Raw genomic sequence first — 21500 nt, forward strand, 5'->3', positions numbered from 1 at the left:
GCACCTGAAGAGTGTGTGGGGGGGTAGGTCAATATATGTGTGCCTATAGTCCACATGAAAGAAAGCTAGTGAATTAGAATGTCTTGTACAAAATACCTAGAGAGGAAAAGTGGCTGGGAAATAGTTCCTGTCATAATTTTAGGTCAAAATCAATCTGAAATGCCTCACTCACAGAAGCATTACTTTATTAAATAGTGCTCAGAATTAGAATAGAATGCAAAGGAAAAAAGAAAAGTCCTGCCTGTATGATGGGATAAGAGTCAAATTTCTTAGAAAACCATGCATTGCAATGAAATTCAAAGAGGACAATACAACTTTGTGCTCACTGGGTGTGGAAAAGTTCACTAGAGCTTAGTGAGCACCTACAAACTACTAAGTATAAAATCCTCTGCAGGATGCTTTATATAAGCCACCTCATTTAATTATCACTGTAGCCCCACGAGGCAGATATCACCATTTCCACTTTACAAAGAAACAAAGCTTCAGAGGTCAAGAAACTTGACAAAAGTTGCATAGCTTTGGGGATGGGATTTGAACCCTGCCTCCTATATATTTCAATAGATTTTCTATTTAAAGAAAACAGTTTTAGCAGTTAATCACTGAATTAGACATATGACATATCTAGTAACATCCCTCAACAATAAAAATTTACATTAAGTTCAGCTTTTTATCTTAGAGCCCTGTAACTTGTCTGCAGGAACAACTTGTTCTATTTCTCACATTCCTTTCCCTTTCATTTATCAGAGACAATACATTGGGAATAATTTATAATTTTTAATGTATACCTATATCTGGATGTCATGAATGTAATTAGAAGTCTGCCTACAAAATGAACCATTTTCTATGTTCCATATTTATCATCCTGCAACAATGAAGAATTTATATTCTAGTTTCAATTTTAATCATATTTGCTTAGCCATCTTTGTTCAAAGAGATCTAATGTTTGCTAGATTAAAACTTAATGATGGGTATACAATACTAGCAGAAAGTACTTCTAAAAAATTCTTTTACCATAACCCTATGCTCAGACTAACTATACAAATATCACAGTTATGTGAGCACTAATATATACCTATATTTTACCAGTATACATGGCATTATTTTATATATTTTTCAAAAACGTAACTATAGTGATTCACTCATTCAAAAACATTTACTAAGCATCTAAGCACAGAGCACTGTACTACACATGGAATATAAAGTGATGAATAAAACAAAATTCTTGCTTTCTTTGGACTTTCAGTCTAGCAGGGGAGACACACTATAAACAAGTACATAAACACTATAAAATACAAAGTGCTACGAAAGAAATGATCATGATACTGTGATAGGAAACATGGGGAGAGGCCTACCTAGATTGATCAGGAATTCTTTCCTAAAAAGTAACAGTGAAGCACTGACATGGAGTCAGCCACATAAAAAGCCTACGGAAGAAGGTTTCAGGCAAAATAAACAGCACATAGAAAAGCCTGCTGGAAGAGTCTGATGTATTGGGGGAACTCAAAGAGAACCAATGTGGCTGAAGCACAGTGAGCTAAGCAGGGTCAGACCATGCAGGTCACGTGGAAGAAGGCAGAGTTTTATTGGAAATGCAACGAAGAGGCACTGAAAAGTTTAAGTACAAGGTTTAAGCACAAAGTGACAACAACCGATTCATTTTTTAGAAGGTCACTTTGGCTTCTGAGGAAAGAACAGAAGGGAGGGAAACAACAGAGGAATCTGGAAGACCAGTTAAGAGACTGCTGCAGTATTCTAGACAAGAAGTAACAACTTTAAGGTGGTTTAGCAAGGTGGAGAGCAGTAATGAGATTCAGAATGTATTCTGAAAGTGGAATTTACAGAACTTACTAATATATTCCAAGTTGAGGGTCAGAGAGAGAGACAGAAATAAAAAATAATGACCTAGTTTCTGGTTTACACAACTGAGAAGATAAGGGTTCCAATGACTGAGATGAGAAAAACTGGAGGAAAGGTTTGAAAAGGAAATCAGAAGCTTTTGGACATGCTAATATTTGAGATTCTATGAGACTTCCAAGTGATGATGTATATCAGGTAGATGGACATTCAAATCTGAAGCTTCAAAGAAAGGTCTGATCTAAAGATAACCCCTCAAGATAGGATATGATTTCAGGGAATCAAACAATGATATTATTCATAAATTCAGGACACTAAAAAAGGAATTTGTGTTCTAGCCAAGCAATCAAATTGTAAGTATAACATAAGAAAAAGCCTGGATTCAGGTAAGATGGAGAAGTCTAGAGGTCCAAAAGTCCTTGTATTCTAATTCAAGGCTGTTCAATGATGATTTGAATCAGTCAGACCAAAGCAACATCAGAGACCCTAAAAAAAAGCTAAACGAGAAGAAAAGCAGATCTTTCATCTTAAACAAAGCTCCAGGGAATTCCCTGGCAGTGGTCCAGTGGTTAGGACTCAGCACTTCTCAATGCCAGGGCCCAGGTTTGACCCCTGGTCGGGGAACTAAAATCCCGCAAGCCACATGGTATGGCTAAAAAAAATAATAAAAATAAAAAATAAAACATAAAACAAACCTCCAGTAAAATGACATAAAACAGGAAAAAGGATAAGAAAAGAGGAGCTTTCTGGAGAGCTTTATATCTAAAATAGAGCCTAAATAAATACTACAATTCCTGTATTCTAAACCAAAAAGAAAAATCAAGTGTATTGTGAACTGCTCCTAATTGCAACTAAATTTACATAACATATTATGGGGGGGGGAAGGTATGTGTATAATTATTACACTGTTAGCTCCTTAAGGACTGGGATTTATTTATTACTGTATCACTAATGCCTATAATAATGCATGGCACACAGTGAATGCTAACTAAATGCTTATTACATGAATGAACCAATGAACAAAACATATGCTTCAGGAAAATGAACCAGAAAAAAAGAAAAAAGAAAATGAACCAGGACAGAGTGTAAAAACAACTTAATGCATAACTCAATATTTAACAAGAATGATTCAAGAAATTTTTTAAAGTTACAAATCCAGAGAAAGCAAAGACATGGCTCTGAACTAAGGCATACTTTAACAGCTTATCCCACTGGAACTAACTTGATACTTGATAAAGAAAACTATGAAAGTTACTGGATTATTGGTATGTCTTTTTTATTACTAAGTAATTCTAAAATCTAAGTAATCAAGTAAATCAAAACTCCCACTTACAATATATAAAAACACTGGCAATATAAAACACCTTTCATCATGCAGTTAAGTAACAGAACCATAATGCTATATACTTCATCTTAAAAGGGAGCATAGTATTTCCAGGAGAGGAGGAGAGTTTTAGAAAATACACACAAATGTTTGTGTTTGGAAATATAGCAGATTCAACATTCTTTAATAAGAGCATCTGGCAATATAAATGATCATACCTGCAAGCAAAGTACAATGGAGTGGCTCCTGATACATTCGGCCTGTTAATATCAGCACCACTGTCTAGCAAGCATTGCACTGTCTGGGGGAAAAAGAAACAAAAGTAAAGCCAGAGAAGTTAAACAAAGACACAGTTATCACAATTTTAGTCCATATAAGGTAAGTTCTTACCACAACCTGAAGCTTTAAAGAAGAAAGAGTAGGAACATGCCAATTATGACGGCTGAACAAATTCCATTTTTTGGTAAGCTCTGAGTCTCAGGCACTACACAGTATATGTGGAATTATCAATGTAATGTAAATTGTGTTAACCTGGGAAGGTTCTAGAAAATCACTGACATGTGTAGTAGTTACCAAAGGACTTGAAATGTGGCTAGTACAGCTGAGGAACAGAATTTTAAATTTTATATTATTATAATTAAGTTTAAATAGCCACATGTGGCAGCACTGGACAGTGCTGCTCTAGATTTCTGAATTTAAAAACCAGAGTTTTTTGCCTCTAAAAACAAAAAGTTGGTACCAGAGCTCTAACTTTCTCAAAATTCAAAGAGCATAATTATTAAAGTACAAAATATTAAAAAGCTAAGAAGTCCTTTTGCTACTGACAGTCGCCAATACTGACTCAGTTTCTCTGATTGTCGGCTAAGCTCTACTTCTGCAATCATTTGATGTGTACTAAGGGAAAATAAGCTAATATAAAATTTTAAAAATAAATATCTGATGATTAGGAATACGGCAAGGCTTGCCTGAAAAACCTTAAAAAAGAGAATCTTTTCTGGTTTTAATTCACCTATGATCTTCATTTGAGTTTCTCCTGCAAAAAGGAAGACAAGATGTAAAAACTTAAATGTTTTTGGAATTAGACTGTTTAATAATTACTTCTGGATTGAACACACATGTTCATCTTTATTGCTGCTCTAAAACCTAGTACAATGTCAGCAAAATATTAAGACTACAAACTCAAAGGAAGAACAGCAAAGAATACAACACGTACTAGATAAGTCAGAAGTTTTAGGGAAATGGCAAGCAAGTGAAAGAAGAGTAACTGACTTAGCAGATCAAAGAAAGCTGAAGTCTAAGTGTCTGAAAATGCAGATTCCAACAAGAAACCACCAAATTCTCACTACCGAACACACACACACAACACAGGAATTGGAAGTAACAGGTATCTTGGAAGACAGGGATAGTTATATTGAGCTAAGACAGGAGAAGGAGTTGAAAACCTAACAGCTGGGCCTTCCCCCAGGACCCTTCCTCCCCATCCCATACAGTTAGCCACTATCCCTCCCTATCTGTCTTGGAAGTAGGGAGGTTTATTATCTGGACAAAGTGAATAGTGAGGCTCTGGACTGGCAGACAAGAAATACAGGGAAGAGCAGGGATGAGCAGCCATGCTGAAAACAACTAATTAAGTGAAAACCTCCAGCCCCCATGCTCCACTAGGCTCCCAGAAATCCAGTAGCCAGGCTTAAAAGCTTAAGCAGGAGACTGAAGGTTTCCTATCTGGAAAGTGGCAACAGAGAAGAGTCTGACTGATACTGGCATTACAGACACCACTGAAATAGCCCAGTTGGCCACAAGGGGACATTCAGCAACGCTGGGAGACTTTTTTGATTTTCATTAGTGGAGAAGGGAGGGTCCAGTTGGCAGCTAGTGGGTAGAGGCCAGGGTATGTTTAAACATCCGACAATCTACATACAGGCCCCACAACAAAGAATGTTCAGGCCCCAAATATCAATAGTGCCAAGATTAAAAAACCTTGACGTACAGTGAGACCAGTCAACAAACCCAGCTCATATACATAATGCTTTCAGCCCCATTTCAGTGCCTCACCACTATACATGAATTGACAGACAATGTTTAAGACACAACTGAAGCAGGCCTCTAACCTGAAAAACAAACAGAAAAAGGAAGTAAGAAAAATAAAGACAATAAAGGGAACCAAAAAACAGCATCAAAAATTAGAAAAGTTAACTGATACCCTCAGAGAGAAAAGAAAAAATACTATCCATGGGACAAAAACAAGATGCTGGGGGAAAAATATTCAGAGAATAAGACATCAAAAATATGATGGAAGAAATAAAAATTCAATAGAAGTTAGAAATACAATGGTGAAAAACTCTACAAGAAACAAAAAGACAAAGAAAACAGGAAAAATGAGAAAACTAGTAGATCAATCCAGGGAGTCATTGTAGAAATTGAGAATAAAGAAAATGAAGGAGGTGGGAGACCAAAAGGAAGTAATCAAGAAATAATACCAAAAAATTTCCCAGAACTGAAGGACACAAGTTGCCAGATTGAATAGCTCACCAGTGCCCAGTCTAATAAATTAAAAGACCTTCAACAAGGCACATCAAAGTGAAATTTCATAATACTGGGGATATAAGATTCCAGAGATAAACAGAATTCAGACTGACATTAAACTTTTCAACAGCAACACTGAAATTTAAAAGGTGAAATGCCCTCAAAATTGTAAGGTGAATGACTTCCAATGTAGAATTGGAAATATCCTATGAATACATTAAAAATTCTGTTCTTAACAGAGAAAAACACTTGATTAATAAAGTAGAAAAGCTCATTCCAGCATTTTCTTTTACATTCATAAATCTGCTTTTCTGTTTTAACAAAATTATCTCAATTAAGATCCTCAAAATATACAACTATTAAAAGAAACACATATTTTTAAAAAGCTTTCAATAGCTCACTTGTAGATAAAATGTTGCCTGAAGTCAAAGAGGGAGAAAAACCCATTTCCCTCAGAGTAAGAAGAAAAAAAATACGTAAAGGGATTTGAATGTAAAGAGTAAAAAAAACTGCCTTGCAGCACTGACATGAGTGAAAAGTCATCAATCTTTGTGATTTAAAAAAAATGTATGCAGATTTCTTTTTGTAAAATCTCTGAAACAGGAGGAGTAAGGATAACACAGAATTCAATTATTGATTAAACAGCATAATAAAAGAAGCAAGAAAGTCACATAACTTAAAAGTTTCATTTTTTTTTTAATTTCCAGTCTATGTAAACGAAGGGCAAAATAACTTTGAAACTAGGAGAATTCAGGTGGAGGAAACTATTTATTAAATTAAAAACACAAAAGCCCTTGAAGAAACACTACTACTTGAAGATTTTAAATTATACAGAAGCATAAGGCAAAACAAAATCAATGAAAATAAATTCTGGATTCAACCACTACAATCCCTAAGGAGTCTCAAAAGCAGAAATTTTCAGCAATAAACAAAACAGACACAATCTTTTATAAGAATCAGCACTATCAATATACGCTTCACTTAAAGGTACAAAAGAAAAAAATTACAAACATTTACAAACAGAAAGAAAATGGCAGAAAAAACTGCTTGGAATGATACTGCATTTGACTAGCCCATTCCATTTTTTAACAAAAATTTCAATGTTGGTATGTGCTAGTAGTATGTGCTAGATGCTAGAGTCACAGCAATGAACAAAATGGACAAACATCTGCCTTCATGAAGCTTACATTCTAGTGGAAAAGGAAAACAAAGGGACATGAGAAATAAAATATGTAGTATGCTAGATGGTGACTAGTGCTATCCAGAAAAACTGATAGGATTCTTTATGACAGATTTGGATTCAATTTGTTTCAGCAAATTTCTCACCCCTAAACCCCTACACACAAGTACTTCTGTGAAAACTGCATTGTGTCTGTTTAACAGACTATAAGCCATGAAGTCCAAAATAAATCACTGTAATTTACAACAGTCATAAGTTCCCCTGTTTTCAAACTTTTATGGCTTCTCATTTACTTGCAAAAATTAAGCTCAGCAGCTTACAATTTAGTAAATGTAAACATGTAAAAGTATACAAACAAATATCTGTGACTGAGAGCTGATTACCTATATCTTTCAAGTTAATATAACATAATTTTAAGAAGTACACTGGGAGGGCTTCCTTGGTGGCGCAGCGGTAGAGAGTCTGCCTGCCGATGCAGGGGACACGGGTTCATGCCCCGGTCCAGGAAGATCCCACATGCCGTGGAGCAGCTGGGCCCGTGAGCCATGGCCGCTGAGCCTGCGCGTCCAGAGCCTGTGCTCCGCAATGGGAGAGGCCACAACAGTGAGAGGCCCACGTACCGCAAAAAAAAAAAAAAAAAAAAAGAAGTACACTGGGGCTTCCCTGGTGGCGCAGTGGTTGAGAGTCCGCCTGCCGATGCAGGGGACACGGGTTCGTGCCCCAGTCCGGGAGGATCCCGCATGCCACGGAGCGGCTGGGCCCGTGGGCCATGGCCGCTGGGCCTGCGCGTCTGGAGCCTGTGCTCCGCGGCGGGAGAGGCCACAGCAGTGAGAGGCCCGCGTACCGCAAAAAAAAAAAAAAGAAGTACACTGAACTAAAATCATTTTATGTGTGTAATATAGATCACCAAAATATGTTTTTAAAATAATTCAGACCTTCAAATTCCCTATCCAACCCTCTCCCCCTTAAAAAACAAAAACAAAAAACCCCACTATTATCCTATTCCTAGATAATCTACAATTGGGGTCTTCCTCCTTACAGAGTAAGGAAGAGCTGGGAAGGAATACTGAAAGAAAAGCATTGAAAGGCGATTTTCACATGGCCTTCAAGAAACCCTCAAGAAACCACACACTTTCAACAGACGTCATGACCTTTCAAATGATAAAACAACATCCTGAGTGGAAAACTAATGTGCAAAGCTAATGTTTGGGTCAATCTCAAAAGTCATTTAATTGAAGGCAGTGACTAACCAAGACCACCTGTACCCAATTCACTGATAAGTTACAAAGCAAGAAATCCAAGGCAGCTCTACTTTATCAATGTCAACTCTCTGAATGACACTGACCGAAGTAGAAAGGAATAGATAATCAATATTAAACCATAAGTAAAAACCAATATTAAACCATACAACGTAAGTTGTATTCTCATTTACTAAAACAATGATAGCCAAACAACAAAAAAAGCATCTTTCATCTCTTATTAAAAGTAATTCTGATGACAGGACAGCAATGCACAAACAACTTATGTGCTAAGAAAAATGGCCAACTCACTAGTCAGTGACTGGTGTTTACAGGTTTTCTCTAGAAACCTGTCCACCTAAGCCTATCAAGACTTTGAACCCTTACATAATACCTAGCAAAAAATCAATATTACCCAGTTGTGTTAGAAAAAAAATCACAGTAATAGAACTTCCTATTATGTTCACATTTCTCAGAAGTGATGAAAGGAGAATTCTAACATTAGAATAAATAAAATTACTCTGAACCTAAAAACATCTCCTGAAATGTTAAGTACATCTACCTTCGTGCTCAAGGCTGAATCCAGTTAATGTTTTTGCAAAAGCTTTCAATTAAGTTTGCATGGCTGCCCTGTAATTCTCTGGATGAAAAGCTTGGAAGCTGGCTAAAGATATCAAGAGAGCTGACTGAAGGTAGATGAGCACTGTTCCTTAACAAGCCTACAATTTCAGTAAAAAAAAAAAAAAAAAAAAAAATGCAGTCAGTTCTATCAACTCTAAGCAGGGTTCAACTATCATTTCATATTGTTTGTGAACCATTATATTCAGTTATCTAAATTTAGCAATATAAAGTCTATTGTGATAAAAATAAAATTTCCTTAAGTGAACTGAAATTAGTCCAAAAACTAATCCCGCTGTGTACTTTAACTAATAGAAACTGAGATTGAACCGTTCGACAGTTCTCTAGAGTTTCTAAATCCAAGTTATTCCAGGAAAACAGTAATCAACCATTTGTGGCAATTCAACACATCAATAAATCTTAAAGACCTAATGGCAAAGAAAAAAATTACCAAAAAGTAAGTTCAATTTATGGCCAAAAAAAAGATGGAGTCGGGCTTCCCTGGTGGCGCAGTGGTTGAGAGTCCGCCTGCCGATGCAGGGGACGCGGGTTCGTGCCCCGGTCTGGGAAGATCCCACGTGCCGCGGAGCGGCTGGGCCCGTGAGCCATGGCCGTTGAGCCTGCGCGTCCGGAGCCTGTGCTCCGCAACGGGAGAGGCCACAACAGTGAGAGGCCCATGTAACGCAAAAAAAAAAAAAAAAAAAAAAAAAAAGATGGAGTCAATTATACCTATGTAGAATAATATTAGGTTTTACTACACTTTCTAAAAATGAGATTAAAAATCAAACAACACATTGGGCCTAGCTTACTGCATAAGAGCAAATGAATGAAGAGTCCAGGTAGTGTGCTCTTTGTACTGTTCTTACAGAATCACATCATCAATATTAGTAATGGTAGTAACAGTACCAATACTATCATTACTCTTAAGTATCTTCCAAAATATTCACAACACTTTCCTTAATTGTGTAATCAGCAGATTATATCTTAAGAGGTAGATAAAGGCAGGGGAAGAAAAAGTTGCCAAAGACTATATAATAAGCCAGATAAATAACCAAATTCTCTAATTATTTTTTATTTTAAATCAATATCCAAAGACAAACCATAATTCTGGTATTTATAGCTAGTAACAGCTGACCTAAGAAAATTTATAAAAAATTAAATTATTAAGGAGTTGTTATGATCATTTCTTTCATCTGATCATTTTAAAATAGGAATAGAAGTCATTTAAAATCATAGTGCTATCATGTTACAGGGACAAAAATGGTCACGCTGCACTCTTCAACTGCCCAAATCACTTCCTTCCAACAAGATGATGAAGAGACCCTTATCTTGGTTTACCTCTAATTAAACAGATGCATCTATAGGAAATCATGGCAAAAATTACTTGATTTCTTAGTTATGACAAAATCAATCTTTCTTCCAAATCTTTTATCTGTAAAAAAGTCATGTAAATCTAAAAATTATTTGTCATCAAAGCAAGAATACAGTATTCAATTATAAATTCTACAAAGCTTTAGAGCTCTTAGCCAGTTGTTCCAAATCTTCCCATGCATTCTTGAGATTTACCTTAAAATGAGATTAGAAAGTAAATTTCAGAAGATTTCTTTATCATATCATCCTCTTTAATTTGAAATGAGCTGATGTGCTTTGGGGAATATTTTTAAGGGAGTTTCTTTCCCCCTTTAAAGTTTTACATTTTATTCTATAAAATATATATATAACCAATATATATAAATCTTGAAACCTATGTGCACTGGTATATGTCTACATGGACACAAGTTTTGAAGACCTTTTAATGAATTTATGCAAAAACTGACTACTTTGAGACAATGAAAAGGCCATTTTCATTTGCTGATATCTGACAAAGCATTTTAGACTCAGTGTTCAACTTATGGAAAGATATACAAAGGGTTAAAAACAAAATCAATAATATCTACCCTGTAATAACATATCTCAGAGTTCTTAAATCATATCCAACTCAAGATAAAAGAATATTCTCATCCACTGAGATCCGAACATGTCCCAGAAATACATGAGTAATTATGACACATAGGTAATAATAGCACAACTATCAACACAGATTTTTTTTATTAACAAATTTAATCAGTTATACATATACATATGTTCCCATATCCCCTCCCTTTTGCGTCTCCCTCCCACCCTCCCTATCCCACCCCTCCAGGCGGTCACAAAGCACCCAGCTGATCTCCCTGTGCTATGCGGCTGCTTCCCACTAGCTATCTACCTTACGTTTTGGTAGTGTATTTATGTCCATGCCACTCTTTCGCTTTGTCACAGCTTACCCTTCCCCCTCCCCATATCCTCAAGTCCATTATCTAGTAGGTCTGTCAACACAGATTTTTAGAGGTATAATTCAGCCTGGAGGCTAGGAGATGGCCTAATTTTTCAAGATTCCTTTTTGCCCTATTGAAGGATTAAAGGTGCATACAATGAATTGGAAAATAGTGCTAAACATTCCCTTTGTATACGATCCTCACAGATAACTATAATGGACCAACTAGACGGAAAGGAATCTCACTCACTAATACAATCAATCACAAGTCAGCATGACTTTTTGTACTCTTCCTCCTGTACCATACCTGCAAAATCTCACCCTGGGAAGCCCATCACCAAGTGAAGTCAGGCCCCCTATAAATCTTCTGAAAATACAATTCTTCAAAGGCATTTGACTATGAGGAATACTCCCTTACTTTACCATGTCTGCTTTAGGTGGTAAACCATATGGAGTGTATTATACTTAAACTAACTACTCTTCAATAACTTCAGAAGGCAATTCTAAATTTTTAATGCACCCTGTAATGCACATGTTTTGAACCAAGGTTTTTTGCGTAATTCTTGTTTTTTCACTGGCTTAAGGCAGCTAAAATTAGCCTTTGTAGATAATTCCTAATCTGAATTCCAGTTTTTTACTACACAAGTTCTCGGGCAACAGGTAGGTTTACAATCTTAGTAAATGACACGCCACTCATTCGATAATGGCAGAGAGTATTTATATTAAAGCGGGTGCTTTTCTGTCCTGTAAGAGCTACCAGCAGGACTCCTTCTCTAACAGGCAGCAGTTGCTTACTGGGGCCAGTCAAGATTAGAACATTTCAGATGATTTTTTTTTCCCACACAGAATACTTCTTAAATTTAGTAGTACTGACATGGAGAAAGTAAAAGGTAATGAAAAGGAATACTCCTTGAATACAAATGGGTTACTTTTCAGATGATAAAAGACAAAAGAATAAAAACGAACATTGGTGTTCAGAAGAAATGCCAGGAAAGAAAAAGAAAGCATATATCCTTCCTTTTATCCAACGCTTATTAAACATAAGACAATGTCAACCTTGAGCTCACTATCTTAAAAGAAGTGCAATATTCTATGAATTGAGGTCATACATAAAGCATCTAAATACGTAGGATCTGACATCCTGAACCTAGGTTAGGAAAAAAGTGTTTGCAGAGACAGAAATCCAGATTCCACTAGGAATTCTCCCAACAAAAAGATAAGACTCAGAGTGTATACAAAAAAATAAATATAAACAAGCAAACTTCTGTATCTTTGTAGATGCTGGTGGTGTTTTTTCGTTTTCAATTGGTTTTCGTTTTTTAGTTAGTAAATAAATAATATTCTATTATCAGTAATGTTAAATGTGGGAAAAAAATGAAAGTAACCAGGATAGGAAATTACAAAAAGCAGAAGTTCAATCTAAAATCTTAAGCTAACAATCTTTAAATAAGGCAGCAGTCTTCTAATGAGAGAGAAAACTATTGGCAATTTTAAAAGCCAAATGTTTATACATAGGGATAACAGGAAAGTACTGCCTAAAACAAATGCATGATTTTAGAAATCAAAAGTAAGGAAGAAAACAGCTGTGACTCTAGCACTTAAATCATATTCCAAGAGAGTAGAAAAATATGATAATCCAAGTTGAACTATTTAAGCAATGTCAGAGCTCACTTTCTTCACTAATTCCAAAACTTGAGGCTTAAGGGTAAAAATATGAAAATGGTAAAAAATATGAAAAAGTTATTTGATAAAACTGAGGACAGAATAAACATTATAAACTTAAAATTATTATATGTGAACATACATTTAAAATTTAAAATATTCAGCTATTAGAGTCTATGAATCAGAAATAAAATTGAAATCCAAATTACAAATACATTAAACATTTAAAAACACTATTTTCTGTTCCTTTTATCCACATAGAATATATTAATCAGAAGATCACATGACACAGAAAATGTTGTAAGATTTTGCTTCATGTTTCCAATTATACACAGTGGAAAACTTTTCATGAATTCAAAGTTTAAACACATGCAACTTAAAGTCCTCGAGGCTTTATTTACCGTCTTGTGACCGTTCTGGCAGGCCACATGCAGCGCTGTCTGCCCCATCGCGTCCTCAACATCAACGTCACTGACGTGCTGTACAAGGTCATGGAGTAGTTCTGTCCGCCCATTCACAGCCAGCCAGTGTATCTGTGCAGCCATTTAGGTTACTTAACATTTGTGCAAGAGTGTTTCATATAAAAGCAGCAGATAAATAATGCAATTATTTCTCAACTGTGAGCATGACGTGTACATTAAAGATTAAAATTAAATTTTAAGCCAATACACTTTTTTCCTATATTTTTATATGGGGAAAAAATATGCATCAGGATGTAGGTTACACCACCATGTACTTCAAAATCAAGCATTTCATGGTTTCAAAGTAGTTGAAAATCCTAAACTTAGGATCACCAAATACTCTGCTTCTTAGATGACCATGGACTGTATGTGTAGCTTATCTCTAGAGAAGAGGTACTGGATATTTTTCCTCCCCCAGAAACAAACGTAAGTTAAAAAAGTAATTAATATGACAGTAGGTGTCATATTCTTTACTTCCTATATTTTACACATAATGCATGTAACATATATAAATAACATATATGGGGAGGATTAAAAAAATATAAAACACCTGTAAGTCTACCGCACAAAGATAATCAATGTTAAAACTTTGGACTATGCTGTCCATGCATTTTTCACCTGACTTCTTTTCCATTAAGAAAATATATCATGAAACTTTTGTTTTAAAATGGTAACTCTGAACCCATGCATCAGCTCCTACTTCTTCCCCGAACATCACTGAAATGACAGTAAAGAGTACTTTTTCTTAAAGGACAGACCTATTAAGAAAAAGAAAAGGAGAGAATACAAGAGCAACACATTTTGGAAGCTGGAAGCTTTTGTCTGAATTGTCAGAACAAAGAGCTGAATCCTAAACCAGTAATAGAGCACCAAGAAGGTAGATTCAAATCACAGAACTCCCCAAAGGCTCAAGAATACGTAGTAACACTCAGCTGCACTTCTTGAAGTTACATATAACTTCTATATGCACTAGGAAACCAAAATATTTGTATGACTTGCTTTATCTCAGTATTCATTTTATTGACATGGTCAGGAACAGAACCTGCAGTATCTCTGAGGTGTGCCTATAAAACAAGAGAAAGGCAAAGGAATCTCCGGGATGATGGTGAAGAGATACTCCAAATAACGCTGTAAAGCAGGCCTAGAACTCAACCAATCTCACTTAGAGAACAGCAGTCTCCATAACAGACTCCTTCAAAACTATTCAAGAAGCTGAAAGGTACTGCACACATGTTATGAGGATATTTACAAGGCTCAGGGAAGTCTAGTAATGAATTAACAACACGTATTTAGAAAACAAAAAAAAATGTTAAGGTTCAATAAAGGAAGAAACAGAAATAAAAGACATACAGATTGGAAAGGAAAAGATAAAACTATCTCTATTTGCAGATGACATGACTGTCTATGTAGAAAATCCCAAGGAATCTACCAAAAACTCCTAGAACTAATAAGTGAGTTCAGCAAGGTCACAGGCTACACGATCAACACATAAAAGGCAACTGCATTTCCATGTACTATCAATGAACATGCAGAAATAAAAATTAAAAACAATGTCGTGGGACTTCCCTGGTGGTGCAGTGGTTAAGAATCCACCTGCCAATGCAGGGGACGCAGGTTTGAGCCCTGGTGCTGGAAGATCCCACATGCCACGGAGCAACTAAGCCTGTGTGCCACAACTAATGAGCCTGCATGTCACAACTACTGAAGCCCGCATGCCTAGAGCCCGTGCTCCACAACGAGAAGCCACTGCAATGAGAAGCCTGTGCACTGCAACAAAGAGTAGCACCCGCTCACCGCAACAAGAGAAAGCCTATGCGCAGCAACGAAGACCCAATGCAGCCAAAAATAAATAAATAAATAAAAATTTTTTTAAATTAAAAAATAAAAACAATGTTACTTACAATTGCTCCAAAGAAAATAAAATACCTAGCTATACAATTAAAACATGCACAAGGGCTTCCCTGGTGGCGCAGTGGTTGAGAGTCCGCCTGCCGATGCAGGGGACACGGGTTCGTGCCCCGGTCCAGGAAGATCCCACATGCCGCAGAGCAGCTGGGCCCGTGAGCCATGGCCGCTGAGCCTGCGCGTCCAGAGCCTGTGCTCCGCAACGGGAGAGGCCACAACAGTGAGATGCCCGCGTACCGAAAAAAAAAAAAAAAAAAAAAAAAAAAACATGCACAAGATCTGTAAGCTGAATAATACAAAATTCTGATGAAAGAAATCAAAGACCTAAATAAACGGAGAGACATACTGTGTTTATAGATTGGAAGACTCAACATAGTAAAGATGTCAATTCTCCCCAAATTGATCTACAGGCTTAATGCAATTCCAATAAAAAATCTCAGCAAGGTTTTTTCTCAAAGACAAGTTTATTCTAAAATGTATATGTATAGGCAAAGAACCAGAGTAGCTAACACAATCTTGACAAAAATAAAGTGAGAGGAATTACTCTACCTGATATTAAGACTTACTATATAGCTAGAGTAACCAAGACAGCATGGTATTGGCAAAGGGACAGACAGATCACTGGAACAGAACTGAGGACCCAGAAATAACCCCATACAAATATGCCCAAAAGATTCTTGAGAGAGAGACAAAACCAATTTCACGCAGGAAGTATATAGCCTTTTCAACAAACAGTGCTAGAGTAACTAGACTCCATAGGTTAAAAAAACAAGCCTTGACTTAAGCATCACAGACAAATATTAGCTCAAAATAGATCACAGGCTTAGATGTAAAATGTAAAAGTATAAAACTTTTTGAAACAGATAGGAGAAAATCTTCAGGATGTACAGCTAGGCAAAGAGTTCCTAAACTTGATACCAAAAACACAATCCATAAATGGAAAAACTGATATACTGAACATCAAAATTTAAAACTTCCGTACTACAAAAGGCTCAGGTAAGAGTACTGTAAATCATCTATGCTTCAAGTTAATAAATAAATAAATAAATAAATAATAAAAATAAATAAAAACATAGAAGTGATAGAAGAGTGATTTTGAAGGTGAAGAAGAGAAGGGCAAGGTGTTCTTGAGTAGATCAGCTTAAGAAAGGAGCACATATATAAAGGCTGAAGACCTGGAAAGTGACTCCCTTAACTATCCATGCTACAGACCTTTGGAAGTCTTCATAAACCCCCAGGGGTATCTGAACACCAGTAAAGCTCACTGCTCCAATGTAGCATGCTCTCTTGCATCTCCAAGGCTTTGCCAACCTATTCCACAGAGCTAGAACCCCACTACCACTCCCAACCTCACAATCACCACTTACACCAGTCTAACTTCTGTTTGTCCCTTTGGCCTCAGCTCTTGTGATACTTCCCTGGGATGCCTCCTCCAATGCCATTGGTGAGGATGGGTCCCCTGCTCTGACTTCTAAAGCATCTCCATCACCTATGTTAACATTCATTACAGTGTGTCACCATTGCCTGTTGCCTATCCTGACTTCCTTGGAAGTTTGGGGAAGACAAGGACTGGATCAGTCAAATTACTGCTCTAACCCCATACCGGTAAAGTGCCTAGCACATAATAGGTATCCAAGAAAATCCTGTTCAAAGAACAAATGAATGAAGAAACATGAGGAGTCCTTTGTGAGGGTGATCAGCCTACAGAGTATGCCGTCAACAGTTCTCTCCTTTTGTATGAAAAATCCTGGGGACCCTGACACCCCACTGAAGGTTCTTCCATCTCAGAAGCCCTTGACTTTACTGCCCCACATGCTTGGCGGCCACTATTCAATTCTGCAGCACCACATTTCCACCATCCTAGCTAGCTTCCTTCAGCTGATGGGGTCAATGTGCCTGGCTGTTGAACTAATTCCATCATGTGATCTGGGACTAGGCAGGAACATGCTTGGTGGCCAGAATTGTTTCTAAGAGAAGGAGGCACACGACACCAATCAGGGCCACAGGACAGAACACTGAGATTGGTCCCAGGCAGAAAAAGAGCTGAGACTGTTTTTATATAATAAGCCTTGTAGAATCATTTGACTCTTTAAATACATGCATGAATAATTTTTTAATAAAAATTTTATTTTAAAAAGTTTTATATTCCACTTCCCTTAAAGTTCAGGAGTGAAGGGGGAAAATTAGCAGATAAAAACTTATGCGATTAAACAGACTATGTTAGTACTGAGCATCTTATCTTGCCTATACTAGAGAATGTCCTAAGGATAGAGCTATGTCAGTTCCATAACCCTCTGTGGTACCTACCATATCACTATAGTATCCTGTAGATATTTGGAATACAGTTTTTCTTTACAGAGTAAATGGTGTTATATTGTTACTATGTAACAAAAATGTAGATTATCACAAGAATTGTGAATTCCATATAATAATCATGATTGAACTTAATCTTTAACAAGTCATTCTCAGAATAACTCACATCTTAGGAAAGCTGGTTTTTTATGCCCCAGCTCCCTCCCTGCCCACTGAAAAAAAAAATTTTAATCAGAAAGGCTTTGAAAACTAGCATGGTATGTAAATACTCAATATTCTTCTTTATTCACAAATTAAAGGATTCAAAATTTACAAAAACTACCAAAGGAAGGTTAAAAAAAAAAAAGTTCAGCTTTATTGAGGTATAATTGACAAAACTGTAAGACATTTAAAGTATACATCACAATGATTTGATATACATTGTGAAAGGATTTCCACTATCCAGTTAATTAAAACAATTTCTCAATAATCACATAATTCTATTTTATCTCTACTTCTAAATCAAATATGCTCCATTAAATGACAGTATGATTAAAATTTTTGGATTTCAACAATCTCTTCAGAAATATCCCACACCACCCTCCCTATAATATCTATGTGGATCAAAAAAATATAATCATATTTTTGAAAAGAAAGTGACATGGCAAAAAGGATAAAAATACTAGTTTAAGTAAGATAATAACAAGTCTGAAAGGATACAGGCTAAAATATTAACAGTGATTATCTCTGAGTGCAGGGAGTACAGGTGAGTGATCATTCCCTTAGTTACCTTTTATCTCCTTTCCTTTTTTTTTTCCTTTCCTTTTTAAAACTAAGGTAAGTTATAAAAACATAGCCATCCAAATTTTCCTACCATGTACATATTAAAAGAATTTAAAAGGACATAATGAAAAACAGCTGTCCTATAATGAACTCATAACACACCTTAGCGGAGATGCTCCTACAAACTCCCTTGAAAGTCAGTGACAAAAGCTAGGGGATCAAGACTTCAAAATAAATGAAAGGTCATAAAGGTAAAAAATAAGGGGAAAGGGGAAACATGGTGAACCATAACTTCTCTTGATAAATATAGCTGAGAACTGTGTCTCAATCATTCTGTATCTTCCCAATTACCACAAAGAGGTAACTGCACAAATGCCTGTACTACACTTTGCATTACTATCACCTTCAATATTATTTTCTAAAAAGTATTTTTAAAATCACAGATAAAAATTCTTAGTACTTACTGCTGTAAGGCCTTCATTATTACAAATGTTGACATCAGCATTGTATTCTAATAATTTACTCATGCATTTCTTCTGCCTGAAAAGAAAGAGACAGTCACAGATAACTGGTACTAGAAAAATAAACAAATGACAAGTATTTTACTGAAACAGTAACTATACTCAACATTAATTAATGGCAAATATCAACTTCCATCTACAATATTTAAATAAGTACTGTAACATCAGAAACAAAACACAAAATTTTTTCTATGACTCAAAGATAATAGGATAAAGAAAAGGTACAATCAGGTTTTCATGCCATTGGGACAAATTCATCATTCAGAATGCTGAGAAACTTCTAGAGTTGACAGAATATTTGGAATAGTAATCTTCATTAGAAATGTCAGACAATATAAGTCTAATGGAAGGGGAATGGACAGCGTAAAATGATGTCTCAATGTTGTATCCTACATTCTCAATTGCAAAATATTTAAAATACTAAGATGAGTTATAAAAACCACAAAATTAATAAAATGCCTATCTATTCATCCCCCTACCTACTTCACTTCTTTTTCAATTTACTTTACTGTGGGAAAATACACATAACATAAATTTATCATCTTAACCATTTTTAAGTGTACAGTTCAGTGATATTAAGTATATTCATATTGTTGTGCAACCATCACCACCATCCATCTCAAGAACTCTTTTCACCTTGCAAAGCTGAAATTCTATATCCATTAAACAATAACTCCCCATTCCCTCTCCCGCTAGCCCCTGGCAACCACTATTCTACTTTCTATATCTATGATTTGGGCTTATCTAAGTACTTCATAAAAGTGGAATCATACAGTTTGTCTTTCTGTGATTGGCTTATTTCACTTAGTATAATGTCCTCAAGGTTCATCCATGTTGTAGCATATGTCAGAATTTCTTTCCTTTTTAAGGCTGAATAACATTCCATTGTATGTATATACCACATTTTGCTTATCCATTCATCTGTCAATGGACACATAGGTTCCTTTTGTTTTAGCTATTATGAATCATACTGCTATGAGCTCAAGTATACAAATATTTCTGCAAGACCCTGTGACAAATTTTGGGGTGTTATATACCCAGAAGTGGGACTGTTGGATCATATGGTAATTCTTTTTTTTTTTTTTTTTTTGGCCATGCCATGCAGCCTGTGTGATTCTAGCTCCCTGACCAAGGGATTGAACCTGGGCCTTCAGCAGTGAAAGCGAGGAATCCCAACCACTGTACAGCCAAGGAATTTCCCATATGATAATCCTATTTTTTATTTTTTGAGGAAGCACCAAACTAGTTTTCAGAGCATCTGTACCATTTTCCTTTCCCACCAACAGAGCACAAGGTTTCCAATTTCTCCACATCCTCATTAACACTTGTCATTCTGTCAACACTGTTTTTCTGATAGCCATACTAATGAGCGTGAGTTGGTATCTCAATGTAGTTTTAATTTGCATTTCCCTGATTAGGGGTATTGAGCATCTTTTCATGTTCATATTGGCCACCTATGTATCTTATTTGGAGACATGTCTACAAAAGTCCTTTGCCGCCTTTTGAACTGCCTACCACTTCATTTTGCTCACAATGTTTCCTCCTAGCCTGAGCCATTCCTAGTCACTCTTCAGTATTTATCTCAATTTCCCCTTCATTAAATAATTAAATGAAAATTCATGCTTTGGAAACAAAGTAATACACACACCATATATATATATACGTATATTTATATATACGTATATATATATATGAAATATGCTTTTTATGTATATGCTTAACTATGCTCAGTATTGAATTAAGGAAATATGATTTAATCCATGGCATGAAAAAGTTTATGATCTAGTTAATTATATATATATATATATATATACATAAAAAATATAAAATAGGGTATGTGTAATAGCATATTATGTATAATGTTACACAATATAGTATATATAGTATTAATATGAGTATTGAGATACTGTGATTTATAGAAAAAACATATATTTGGTCTTAATCCACACTTTTTGGGTCACAGCTCCCAAACCCTTGGAATTTCCTAAGCAGTTAAGGGCAATGGCCCTCACTTCCTGAAAACGTTTCAGGGAAGGTGAATTTTGGGTCCCACCCAAGGGTGGGGGTTGGTTGCCAGGAGAACCAACCACATGACTACAGGGTACTTTCAGTCCCACCCCGATTTCCAGGGAGGGGAGAGCACCTGGAGGTTGAATCAACTGCTAGTGGCCAATGATTTAAGTCAATCATGACTATGTAATGAAGCCTGCATAAAGACCCAAAAAGAGAGCTTTTTGTCCCTTTCAGGGAGAGGTTCCCGGATGGGAATCAAAATGTTTCTCCATGTGACCATGCCGGGACCTTCTTTGTTCAGGACCTCACCCTGTGTATCTGTCTCTTCATTTGGCTATTGATTTGTGTCCTTTAATACCCTTTTATAATAAATCAGTAATCTAGTGAGTAAACAAACAGATTTTCCTGAGTTCTGTGAGCCATTCTAGCAAATTAATTGAACCCAAGAAAGGGATCGTGGGAACCTCTGATTTATAGCCAGTCAGTCAAAAGTACTGGTAACAACCTGGACTTTCAACTGGAATTCTGAGTTGGAGGGGGTTGTCGGAACCTCCAATTTGTAGACAGTCAGTCAGAAGCACCACTTGTGACTGAGCTTGCAAATGGCATCTGAAGTAGAGAGTGGTCTTATAGGACTGAGCCCTTCACCTACAGAATCTGCTTCTACCTGAAGGTAGTGTCAGAATTGAGCTGACTTCTAGGACACTCCGCTGGCATCCGAGAATTGCTTGTTGGTATGGGAAAGCATGTACACACACACACACACACACACACACAGTGGTGGAACTGGGTCCAGGAACCCTTTGCAAGTATGCTATATATATATATATATA

At 36.3% G+C, this 21500-nt stretch overlaps 1 protein-coding gene across 5 annotated transcripts in view; it reads right to left on the minus strand.

Moving 5' to 3' along the window:
• The window catches only part of HACE1 (HECT domain and ankyrin repeat containing E3 ubiquitin protein ligase 1), a gene marked incomplete at its 5' end in the record, with an annotated part of 91827 nt that overhangs the window by 59263 nt on the left and 11064 nt on the right, over window positions 1-21500 (minus strand). Inside the window, 3 exons of one of the 5 annotated variants that reach the window (XM_079716776.1) lie at window positions 3397-3479; window positions 13094-13225; window positions 18598-18673. The exons of 1 other annotated variant lie outside the window; for it this stretch is intronic. In XM_079716776.1, coding sequence (XP_079572902.1) covers window positions 3397-3479; window positions 13094-13225; window positions 18598-18673 — 291 coding nt within the window. Of the gene's footprint in view, window positions 1-3396; window positions 3480-13093; window positions 13226-18597; window positions 18674-21500 lie in introns of those variants that run through there. 3 more of the 5 variants (XM_079716777.1, XM_079716780.1, XM_079716779.1) reach the window with 3 other exon arrangements.

Source organism: Hyperoodon ampullatus (assembly GCF_949752795.1).
Source record: "Hyperoodon ampullatus genome assembly, chromosome: 12".
Classification (NCBI taxonomy): Eukaryota; Metazoa; Chordata; class Mammalia; order Artiodactyla; family Ziphiidae; genus Hyperoodon; species Hyperoodon ampullatus.